This window comes from Dendropsophus ebraccatus, chromosome 4, assembly GCF_027789765.1.
Source record: "Dendropsophus ebraccatus isolate aDenEbr1 chromosome 4, aDenEbr1.pat, whole genome shotgun sequence".
NCBI classification, from domain to species: domain Eukaryota; kingdom Metazoa; phylum Chordata; class Amphibia; order Anura; family Hylidae; genus Dendropsophus; species Dendropsophus ebraccatus.
The window spans coordinates 56,435,452-56,448,154 of record NC_091457.1 but is presented as its reverse complement, the minus strand read 5'-3'; the positions used below and the strand labels follow the sequence as shown (position 1 = coordinate 56,448,154).

Below are 12,703 nucleotides of genomic sequence, written 5' to 3'. Positions count from 1 at the left end.
AATGTTTTCTTAAAGAGTTTCAATAATTGAACATATTTTTTAGAAACAAACAAACATTCATAGTCACCTGACAAAATACCACTAGCTGCTCCAGGAATACCAGAGATTTCACTGACATTGTTATGAAGAAAATATTCATCACATGAGCCACTTGAAAAATTTGAAGATCCACAAAACATTTCGTAAAGCTTTGTTGCCACAGTCACATTATCTATATTTACAGTCTTGGCACATACATCAAACTGGCCTCTATTAAGGGTTCGGTTGCCCAGCACACAAATTCTAAAAACAGAAAGAAAATATGACATTTGTACAATGCAGAGAAAAAAAATATAAGGATAAATAAAGGACAATGGAAAAGCAACTAAATTGGCCACATCGAGAGCTGGACAAGACACTGGTTAAGAATGAAAACACATTTTGGCTTATTAGAGTGATCATTTTAATAAAAATAGGTAGGGATGAGGAAATATAATTTGATTTAAACTTTAGGTAATTTTCTCATAATCCCCTTAAAAATAGTTTTGAAGGATCCATTCACACGTACCGGATCTTCAACAGAATAGATGCAGTGTTCAAACACTTTTTAAAGAGACTATTATGCTGCCATAGGGTAGCAAGAACTAGTGACAGAGAAGCTATTGACAGAGTGCACCATGAGTAAGGGGGGTGGACCCTGTAACATAGCACTGGAACAAAGCTATGCCTAGTAAGATCTGGCTTTTTTTTATCACTGATCTCTGTTGTGGAATACCATGAAATGTTAATAAAAACAGCATGAAAAAAGACAAACATGCATCACTTTGTGGTCTGAGTTATTTTCTATATTTCTGAGATTTATGAACCATCCGGCTCCTAGTGCCTACCAGCCGCCAACTGGCAGTTGTCTGCCTATACAGTGTATATTCTGTGTTAAGGCAGACAGTGGTCAATCAGCAGCTGGAGGGTGGAGGGAGTGGTGCGGCATAAAGTCAGTTCTACTTGCTGCTTTATTACCTTTATTATATTATGGATACAAGTCATAATTAAAATTATTCACTTACGGAAACCATGGTGGGTCAAAAATAGACTTAATGCTTCCTGCATATATAGACAATATGGAGAGGATTACACAAGCTAGAAACAGAGATGCAAATTTGTTCACATATTTCACACCGACAAATACTACAAACGCCATCAGTGTAAGGAAGATTGTCCCATATACTCGCATATTGTTCAGTTTAGAACTCGAGTCTTCATGGGAGTTAGTAGAATGAAATATGGCAGCTGAAGGCACAATGTATACCTAAAAAGACAAAAAAAATTATGTCAAATGCATAAAAAAAAACAAAAAAAAAAACAGCCTTTAATGATAAATGATAATAGTGTAAAGTTACATCAAATTTTAGGGTTACTTCACAGACCCAGTTCCACGTTAAACTGTACACAGTAGATGATGGTATAGCATATCTTTATATTAAATATTAAATGGACACCTCTGGTATAGGTGTATAGCAAGATTTGGTCTGATTTTGATATCTTCACTTACATGAAGATCACATTATAAAGCGAAATCACATCATAAAGAGTTATAAACGCAGACTACTTAGAATGTAGTGACACTGCTATTGCTTTAACCCTACTGAACAATAAATGTAACATTACTTATAAATATCTAAATAATCCAGAACTCCGAAAAGGCCAAAATGCTTGGTCCAGAAGTGGTTAAAGAATTCTGCCATCATTAAAATAGGACATCTCCATGCATATAGACTGTATTTTGTAAAACAAGAGTTAACATATAAAATTTAACCTACAAGTGGTTAATAATCAATGTTACATCAGATCATTACAGGGACTGGAAGAAAGCCCTTAGAGACCCATTCAACAAATTATACAGACAAGACATTAATAATTTACAAAGCTAAACAATAGTTACATTGTTCTTTTAAAACACCTAGACAGACAGAATGCTTTCACAAGTCTCAGCAAACCAACCGCACAGACTGAGATTTGTGTAATGTTTTATAGAGCGATGTAAGCTCAAGTGTGGAATAACCTACATTGTCAACCACAACAGGTATGGTGATAGTAAACAAAGTAGCAAATAAAATATTAGCCTATGTACCCTTGTGGCATCATAGTAGTAGCTTAGAGGCTGCCGAACGCAACACCACCATGATTTTGCTGGTAAAATTGTGTGGACAATGTAACAGGACAGGAACCAAGCTACAGTTCTTCCATAAACAAGTAACAAGGAATATTTTTTTTCTTACCAAAAGAATCTCAATTGCACCAAGAATGTACATTGCTCCAGCAAATGTGGTACCTAAATAGAAGCAGAGGCCTACAGCTCCACCAAACTCTGGTCCAAGAGATCTCGATATCATAAAATATGAGCCACCAGCTGTACATAAAAGTTAGAAAGAAATTTAAACATGTACAACATACAAATGTATATAGAGCAGAATTCCAGACATAAAAAGTGATGACATACCTGTATATCTTCTGACAGAATAGATTTTAAAGTTAAAGGGATTCTGTCAGCACTCGGGCTCTACATAAGGTGCTCACAGTGTGCTGTAGCTGGCAGTCCCCTTGTAAGCAGGGTACCTTTGTGAATAATCCACTGCATGGACAAATTCTCAGCTCTCCTACTGTGATGAAGAGTCAAAAAGGAGTTGTGGCTCAGCATTTGTGCCACACTCTGGCACACCTCACCACTCCTTCCTCCTCCCTCTTCTGCATGAATAATCAATGCTGCCCGGCCTCCTCCACCGACACATTACCAAAAGATACCATGCTCACTAGGGGGCTGCCAGCACCTTAGGTAGGGCCCAGGTGCAGACAGATTCCCTTTAATTATGTATAATTTCAGCTAGTCAATAATAAAAACTAAATACAATTCCAAAGGAAGCAATCAGCACAACAGTCAAAGCGTAACTGTCATTTCAGGGTAATTTTTCTGAAAACATATCTATAATACAAGCGATTTTAAGAAACTCTATAATAGGTTTTATATACCAAATGAGTTTCCATCTGTACTGAAAAAAACTGTTTTCCTTGCTCCCCCCGACTTCAGAAGAAGCAGGATTTCTCTGTCCATTATGTGGCTATGGAGAGGGGAGGGGCTGAGAGGAGTGAGTGAGCACAGAGCAGTCCTGCACAGCACAACACCCTGCAATCTTCTCTCAGCAAGTTCCTAGATAAGCACTGACCTTTCTGACCCCTGAATCCAGCGTTTTAGGTGCCCAGACAGTGTACAAAACAGCTGACCTTCATGTCACCTCTTCCTGTTCCTTCATCTCCCTCAGCCCCTCCCCCTCCATAGGATATAATGGACCTGATAATGCACAGATAAGAAGTGAGGGAGGGAGGCTGGGAAATAGCTTTTTGAGTACAGAAAGAGGCTTTTTTGCCCAATAAAACCTATTATAGAGTTTCTTAAAATCGCTTATACTACTGATTTCTGGAAAAAAAAAAAAAAAAAATTACAGTTATGCTTTAAGCTCCCAGCAGCACTACAGCAGTCAGATAGAAAGCCATGATCTAGGCATCAGGGCTGAGTCTGTAACTAGTCACGGCTCTCTGCCTGTCAATCAACCCTGCAGAGCGCCCAGTTAACAGCGCTCTGCCTGCCCTGCACATCATGTTAAAAGCTGGTTTTGCTGGGATCTGAAGCTAGGGAGCAAGGAACCCCAGAAATAATAGGGAAACCTGTTAAAATATCAATATAGCACTGCTGGGAGCTTAATCCGCACAATTGTGCCGATTAGTTCCCTTTAGAAAGTAAACAAAACACTGTAACTGCCCCACAGAAGAGTCTATAGTCTTGTTGGTTGATGTTTGGAGTTTCAAGAAGAATATATTTGTTAATTGAGCTCATAAATATGTTTGTTTTAAACAGAACCCTGTTAGATCCCCAGTGCCCCATATACTGGCACTAGACAGAAAAGAAGAGAGTTCTGATACGGTTCTTCTATTTTCTATGTGATGCAGCAAAAGAAGAATGAACCCCGTGTGCCAGAATGTGCTCCATTTTGGGGGGGATTGTGAGGCCGGGGGATAGTTAACTTACCCCCCGGTCTTCTCCCTGTCTTCTTTTAGTCAGTGGCTGAGCAGGGACACTGCTTCAGCCGCTGATTGACATTTGTGCAGTGTGCAGCTGCTGATTTAGTGTTAACACTTTTGAAAAGCCCAGAGCCCAGCATACTTCTAGCTCAGAGTACCAGGCTCTGGTGAAGAATAAAGACATCAGTGGTGAGTATAAACAAGGCACCCTTACACCCCCCAAGCACTGCACCCATCCCAGCAAGGAAGGGGGGAACTTAACCCCTTTCCTTGCTAAGACTGGTACAGTGTGAGATCAATCTGGCCCCCAGGGGGTTAAGTGTTGATGCCATACATCCACGTATCCTTGTTGGAGCCACATTGTCAGTTTGACACCCAAAGGGTTAAGTGTGGATGCGTTGCATCCTCGCTTAAACCCATCTTACCTGACCAGTATTACCACTGACATCATCTGTCAATGGCCTTTAAAGAGAACCTGACATCACTTTCATGCTGCCTGAACCACAAGTCATCCAGGTGATCCCTGGTAGCTTCTGCCTGACCCTCAGCCTTGATTTATAGATCTTTCCTTCTTTGAATATAGAAAAAGATCTATCAATCGAAGCTGGTTGGGCAGGGAGAAGCTAACAGGGACCTGTCTGATGATTACTTGTTCAGGCAGCATGAAAATTGACAACATGTTTCCTTTAAGTGGATTTTATCAAAGATAAGCTTAAGGGATAGTGAAGCTTACAAGCTGTAAAAGGTGATCATTTCATTTATAAATAACAGTATTTACCTGGCACAACACCATTCGTAGCAATGGCACTCATTGATATAGTTGTGAGTAAAGTCTGTATGAAAGAAAGTAAATGTGGAATATTTAACAAGATTTGGGCTTCAAAAATAAAATAAAAATACGGACACATTTATCAATATTTAACACTATTCTGTCAGATGTCCTATATCAAATAGTCTGCACTCTGCAAGCTGCTGAATAGTCAAGTCAAGTTCTGACACGGCATTTTTGAAAAGCCCATTCACACATTATCTACTTTATTTTTGCAAAAATAAACATTAAAAAATAACTTTACCGGAACAAACTTTATTCACCTCTCAATCCCCCTACACCTCCAGTTTTCCTGTCAATCCTTCACATGTGATTACATAAGTTGATGTATTTATATAATTTTTATGACATTATGAAACTTAGGAAGCATGCAATGTCGATTTCCTCATCTCAATTCATCGAAACAAAAGCCAACACCAGCGGTGGGTATACCCCAACAAAATATGTCAGTGTGTCAATGTGTGTCTTGTGCCCTGGAGCCTTTACAGCTTGACGACGACATCCAATGCTGTTCACAGGTCATTTATTGCCTGCTGAGGCATGGCATCCCACTTTTCCTGAAGGGTGGCCCTCAGGTCACTGAAGTTCTGGGGATTCAGCATCACCATCAGCAAAGGCTCATTGTCTTGTATGGGTCAGAGAGCATCTACACTGGACGAGAAACCAGTGGGCCTTACGGTCCTAGTAGACGAAGCGATGTTTAACAATAAATTATCGCAAACGTGATTGTTTATCGTTTACTTGAAATTGCTCACCATATTACATAGAATAGTCTTTAATTACGATTGTTACTATGATTGTTTTCTCCATCAGATCCCAGCAAATGAAGGAACAATGTGAAATTACACCGAACGCTTAGTGAACTAATGTGGAATTACAGCAAAAGGTTAACAATTTATCTTGGTGTCTGCACCAAACAAACGATGAACCATTTCTTATTGGTCGTTTGATCGATGTCTGCATTTACACTAAAGTATTATTTAAGTATTATTTTTGTCCAGCCCATTTTTGAAATTTTGTGTGAAACTATGCCAAATTTGCCCTTTTTTTCCCTCAGTACTTTTGTGTTGTTCCAATACACACAAAGGAAATAAACATGTGTATAACAAAACATGTGTAATTTCAATAATTTCCTAGCAGGAATACTTCATTTTCTGGAAAAATTCTGGGGTGCCAACACTTCTGACCATGACTGTATGTGGAAAACATCAAAGCCCCCCCCCCCCTCCCCGTAACTTCAGGCGACTTTTAAGGATAAGCTGTCCTGTATGTATACAGTATAGCAGCACTATTTCTGGCCGTAAATAACTAGAATATGGCATTGCTCAAGCAGGCAAAATCCTAAGTGTTACTAGTGGACATTATTATGAATGAATATTCATTTACCCATTCTATATTATTTACTTACACAGCAACAGCATAATAGCACAATGAGAAGGGTTTGAAGTACTCCAGCTGTACCCACTATCCATGTCAGTCGAAGAAACAGTATCACTCCTAAGATATTCTGCATACATGGAAGGTAGACACCCATCAGTGTGCCCATACTGGGAGACTACACAAAGAGAAAAAAAAAAAGATACAGAATATATGGCAAGTAAACATCGGCATATACCTTATTAGTGTTTTATCTTTATATATATACCCATCTTATAGAGACTAGGAGCAGACAACTAAAAACAATAAGAAGGGGGAGATGTTCAGTATTCACACAGCTGACGAATAGGAGGCAATCTGCCTGAAACATTCCTAATGATGAGGAGGGCGGGGAGGAGGGACGGAGAGGTTGTGCCAGCCTAATGCATACACAGTCTAGGCCACGCCCATTGGGCACGGGCTGCCAGTTTAAAAGTTGTTGTTTTTTAGGACAATGACTGCATCACCTGCCAAACGGACCCCAGGACAGATCTTGGATTAAAAGCAGCTATCTGAAGGTACAAGCAGTTTGGGGGAGGGGGTCAGAATGTGGGTACAGAGTCGCTTTAAACCAGGCAAAAATCTACACATGTTCTGATCAGGTGAAAATTTATGCCTTGTGTCGGTTCAATTGGCTTTACTAAGGGTCCATTTGCACAAAAAGTTTATCTGCCAAAGATTTCAAGCCAAAGTCAGAGACAGACTATAAACAGAGATCAGGTCATGAAGGAAAGCCTGAGATTTCTCCTCTTTTCAAATCCATTCCTGGCTTTGGCTTCAAATCTTTGGCAGATAATCTTTTTGTGTAAATGGACCCTAGGAGTTGTGCACCTCTTAGTTAATCGGGACCGGGGCTAGTCTTGATAAAAGTCCCCCTAAGTTTTCTTCAGACCACATTTTCATATAGTAACGATCTAAGATGCAGCTCACCTGTATCTGATTTGGCTGAGGTTAACTGGAATACACCATCCAATGTACACAGTAACTAAAAAATTCTTAAACATACCAGTCCTCAAAGCAAAATCTGATAATGTGTCAATTTATTGTAATAAAATGTAATAAAAATATATATAAATATATAATAATAAAAAAAAAAAAATCTTAAACCTGAAATGTCTTTCTGTCTAGTCCAGGATAAAATACTCAAACACATTAAAAGCATAAACCATACAAATACATAAGCCCCGGGGCCCTTATAGTACAATAGATCAACACAGAGGGTTAGGGAATGCGGTACAAAAGCATATGAAAACAAATGGAAGAAAAAACAAAACAAAACAAAGGTGTAAAAGTGTATAAAACAACTAGATACTCATATAAATAGCCATATAGTCATTGTACTGCAATGCTTCAAATATATAATCAACACAAAAAGTGGTAGAACTGGTCTTTTGGTTCAGACCAAGAAAGGGATTCCCATCCACATTTTCATATAATTGTTTGTAATACAACAAGAGCGCTGTGGAAACCATGCCCTCAGTTCTTTCCCACTAGCCACGTAATGTTGCTGAATATCCTAGCAGGATCTCGGTATGTATTATCTACTGCATAGAAAGACCACTATGCCATTTTATCCCTGCTGCAGTGTATGTATATATAAAATCTTGCTCCTTGACTACACAATAAATCATTAAGTGAAGCACTACATCGAAAGAAGAGATAACCTTTAAAGGTTAGACACACACGGTAACTCCAGGACACATCCCTCACCCTTGGCCCAGCCAAAGATCAAAGGTGAGATTATTACAGGAGACCAATTTCCGAAGACTCAAAGTCTAACTGGATTATGGCCCTGCATTTGCTCTTTTCTAAAATTGTACTACAAGCTTTCCTGAGTTTTAATTGGCCTGTGTTAGCTTCTTCTCTTCTCTATTTGTAGCACTGAAACTAAGTTTCTGATAAAATACGAGTAAAAGATTAATAAATAAAATAAATAATCAAAAAGAAACATGGGCTTTAAGTCTAAAGAATAAAACTTGCCATGTACATGGCATAACTTTTGGCTCACAGATGTCTTCTTCTTCTATCATGAACACACACTTGCATTTTGGCACCTTTAACACAGGAATGAAGAACTCGATATGATAAAATGCAGCATAAACCCTCCTCCTCTGATGTGTAAGGGGGCCTAACCCCTTTCTCCCAACAGCAGACCAATAGATGATCATGCAGTGTTTAGCCTACCTGTCTGTCTATGGCTGTATGGTACATTGAAGTGCGCTTTATGTACTGTGGCATAAATACCACATACAGAGTTGCAAGAGTAATACAATGTTCTTTTTCAGTGTAAAGACTACCAGGAAGATACAGGAATCAAGGCTACAGTATATGATCTTGTGCTGCTTTGAGATCACTAATTATGTCAAATATAGAAGATTAGTGCTCCTCAAAGTAATCCTCAGGAAGTACCAGCTGTTCAGGGTTTAAAAGATCCACATACTGTAAAACAGGGTTATATTTAGGCTGCGTTCACACACACTATTAAAGTCGATTGAAATAAATCAGTGCATGCATTGTTTATATATACCCACCCAAATTGGTCCAGTAACATTCTCATTGAAACTATCAAAGTGTCAATCAAAAGGATATATACAATACAAAACCTACATAATTAACATGACAACTGAATATAAGAATATATATTAATTATCTTAATTATCTTTATCAAACTTGATTAAGAGCAATAAAATACATTTAGTACACTTCACTGGTAAATTACACAGTCACAAGAAAAAAAGCCAGGGACACACACCAGGTTGCGGGAGCTCGGTGCCAACTGTCATGACATTAGTCTAGAAATTAGTACATGGGACAATATGTACAGAACACATAGGTAATTGGTCAGTATAGTGCAGAAAACAAATTGAATAAATAAATAAGAAAATAAAGTGCTATAATCAGACCCTGTATGTAATAGTAATACACCAGTATAGGTAACACTGCTAAGACAGGGATACATAAGCACTACACTGCTATAATCAAAGACCAGAAAATGGCAAACAAAGAGGAGACAAAACTACTTGTATAATAAATGTCAAAGAAGCCTTACTTTACTGCTGCCATTGGGATCTCTGGACCGCCTGATATGTTTTGCTACCCAAAGCTTCGTCAGGAGCTCCCGACGAAGCTGTGGATAGCCAAACACATATCGGCTATAGAAGGAAAGCCCACAAAAGGGAGCATATAGGGGAGAATTACTGTTTTAGCTGTGTATAAGTGTAGCGAGGAAGCAGAGCTTACACAGTGAGTTGTGCAGAAAATTTTATAAAAGACCTTTGGATATGGTATTTTTGCACCATAAGGTTATACGCACACTACAGATTCCGAGCGGAGTACTTCAAGCGGATTCGGCAGCATGGCTCCGCTTGAAGTTCTGCCTGTCCCTTAGGCATGTAAATTCTTTGGGGTGGACGGCGGAATCCGCCTGAGCATAGAATAGAGACTATGGGAGAGGCGGAACTTCAAGCATGGGCAAGCGGCGGAATCCACTTGAAGTTCTCCACTCAGAATCTGTAGTGTGCACATACCCCAATATGTACAAATAATGATACTTTTCAAAGGGTCCCATTGCTTTTAAGTTGCCATACATATTAGATAGGTGTTGGCAAGATTGGCTAAGCATCTAGCGATTACAGTGGCATCCCAGTGGCCTGTGCAACTTTTAAGACTGGAGACCTGTGAATTTATGACCTGCAGGCTCTACTTACTCACCCCATAGATACACAGACCAAACTATCAAATCAGTGGCTGGGTGGTGGGAACCCACAACTCATGAATACCCTGGACTCCAGTGTACACAGCTTGCTATAACTACTAAAAAGCACATTTAGCCAAACTACAACATTTACTTTTTTAAAAGAGATGCTGTTGCAATCAGCATTCTTGTCACTAATTTATTAGTTAGGCTTCAGACTATGAAGCAATCATTCATCTAAGCTTTTACCTTGAATACTTTTTTACGAGCCCCTTCTCCACTTTCAGCCTCTTCATGTTCCTTTGCTCCCTGTGTGAGGTTTGTGTAGTTTACAAGGCGGCTTAGAAGAGAAGAAACTTTAGGTCGAATGTCCAATTCTTCCTACAAAAAAAAAAGGGGGGGGGAATTAAATCAATGTTTAAAAAGTTTCAGTTTTCAGTCTAGAGCAATTGTTATAATGGCATCCAATTAACGCCATAATAAAAACACTGAAAACTCAATATATTGGCATCCATTACACATACAGCCATTGCCAACTGTACATTTGGCATGCTATATCCAACATAGCTTGCTTTGCAAAGGGCAGGGACCCCAGTCTTTGACAGATGCCCTTGCTTTCTTTGTGTAACTTCTATGGCTCCCTATGCTATTAGTGCAGGACACCATGATAAGAGGAGCAGGGACTTCTCCACATACAAAACAGTAAGCCAGGGATGTTTTATGCATAAAGCATACCTGACTTCCTGTTAACGGCTCAGGACATCTAGGCCCAGCACCACAATAAGCCAATGCCGGCTTACTATTCTGCTAAATGCCGCAAGATTTTCCTGGAAAACCAGATTTGTCACAACTTCTGCATTTGCTCAGGAAACTTTGTGGCATAGGCAGGGCTGTGGAGTTGGAGTCGTGGAGTTGGAGCTAGTTTTGGCTGGAAGAAATGTACCGATTCCAACTCCAGCTTTAAAACAATCTTTAAAAAATTTTAGAATTGAGTTTTTATATGAAGTTTTATTCATCAATATATTTTATGAGCAACATTCTGATAGGACACTGGCCCTGTTACATAAGGGTGGCCAGGGAAAATCTGTCGGTCACTATTTGGCAGTTTGTTTCTGAGCTGGAAGAGTCCATTGTGTGGGGGGAGATCTGTGCTGTTCTCTTCCTGGATGCTGGATGACTGTATATAAGCAGCAGTGTAATATGAAGATATCATGTGTAATATAGAGGAGGAGAAGACATAAGAAGTGCAGCAGTAACCTCTGTCAACCACCTTAATGTGGTGTTTTCTCTCTGGTAGAAGATTTTTGTTTTGGCTGCAGCAGGTTGTGTGTGTGTGTATGTGTGTGTATGCTATGGCTGCAGCAGGCTGTGTGTGTGTGTGTGTGTGTGTGTGTACTACGGCTGCAGCAGGCTGTGTGTGTGTGTGTGCTATGGTGTGCCCCAAAAGTGACCCCCTCTCTATCACTTTTGCTGACCTCTATATTACAGGTATCTGGCATTGTTAGCAGTGTTTGGGTATGGTAAATATTTAGTTTTAAAAAAAAATTGAAGATTGTCAGTAGGAAAAGACCACCTGCTTCATCTAGTCTAGTTCTACATCTAGTCTAGTTCTACTTCATCTAGAGTAGTTTGTCAGGACATGGAGGCTGGAGACTGGCCCGCTTCCACTGCACACACAGGAGAAGCTGCTTTATATCTTACCTTATTCACTCAGATGTTGCCCCAGGATCATGTGGGACATTAGGGAGAAGCTGCTGAGCCAGTGTATACACACACGCGGCTATGCATGTTACCTCGTGAAACAGCTGTGTACTTTTCTCTGAATTGTCACATGGGCAGGGTCTTTGTTTCAAAAATAATGTAAATATAAGGCTAAGTAGACATAAATCAGGTTTACACACCTGAACTGAGGTTACGAATGTACAACTTAACAGGCTATATCAAGTGAATCTGCTGCCGCAGTCCCTTTTCTAATTTCTCGACCCATTCGTGTTATTTTCGCCTGAATAGCTATATGCAAATCAGGTCAGCTGTGCACAGGAGTTGAGCCCAGGAAAAGCAAATCAAAGCTATCTTCTCCCCCAGGCAAGATGACTTGTCTCCTCTTCTCCTCAGTCCTGCCTCCAGTCTCCTCCCCGCCCAACCTGCATAGCGTGGCCCAGCCTGTCATCAAAGTGGGGTATGAGCGACTAGAGATGGGACTAAGGGCCCTATTCCACTGGACGATTATCGTTCGCACAATCCTTTAATGATTAACGATCTCAAACGACCGCTATTGCGAAAGACCTGAAAACGTTCACTCATTTCCACGGAACGATAATCGTTACTTATGATCGTATTTGCAATAGTTTTTTCTTCGCTATTGCGTTCATATCTACTGCGAACGAACGACGTCTTATTCAATGCGAACAATTTGCGAACGTTTTGCGAACGAGCAACAATAAAAATAGGTCCAGGTCTTATAAAGCGATCAACGATTTCTTGTTCGGTCGTTAATCGTTAACTGCATTTCAACCGAACGTTTATCGTTTAGATTCGAACGATTTAACAATAATCTGAATGATAATCGTCCGGTGGAATAGGGCCCTAAGGAGAAGAGGAGACACGTCATCAGGCCTGGGGGAGGAGATAGCTTTGAACTGCTCTTCCCGGGCTCAACTCCTGTAAACAACTGACCTGATTTGCCATGGTATGCAACACTCGGTACATTCGCT

The 12,703-nt window shown here is 39.9% G+C and overlaps 1 protein-coding gene across 2 annotated transcripts in view; it reads right to left on the bottom strand.

Moving 5' to 3' along the window:
* The window catches only part of SLC12A4 (solute carrier family 12 member 4), a 76,578-nt gene that overhangs the window by 21,866 nt on the left and 42,009 nt on the right, over nt 1-12,703 (bottom strand). For both annotated transcript variants that reach the window (XM_069965891.1, XM_069965890.1), the window contains 6 exons: nt 10,239-10,370; nt 6,288-6,434; nt 4,829-4,883; nt 2,256-2,386; nt 1,044-1,285; nt 68-282 (listed from right to left, as the gene is read on the bottom strand). In XM_069965891.1, coding sequence (XP_069821992.1) covers nt 68-282; nt 1,044-1,285; nt 2,256-2,386; nt 4,829-4,883; nt 6,288-6,434; nt 10,239-10,370 — 922 coding nt within the window. The remainder of the gene's footprint in view (nt 1-67; nt 283-1,043; nt 1,286-2,255; nt 2,387-4,828; nt 4,884-6,287; nt 6,435-10,238; nt 10,371-12,703) is intronic.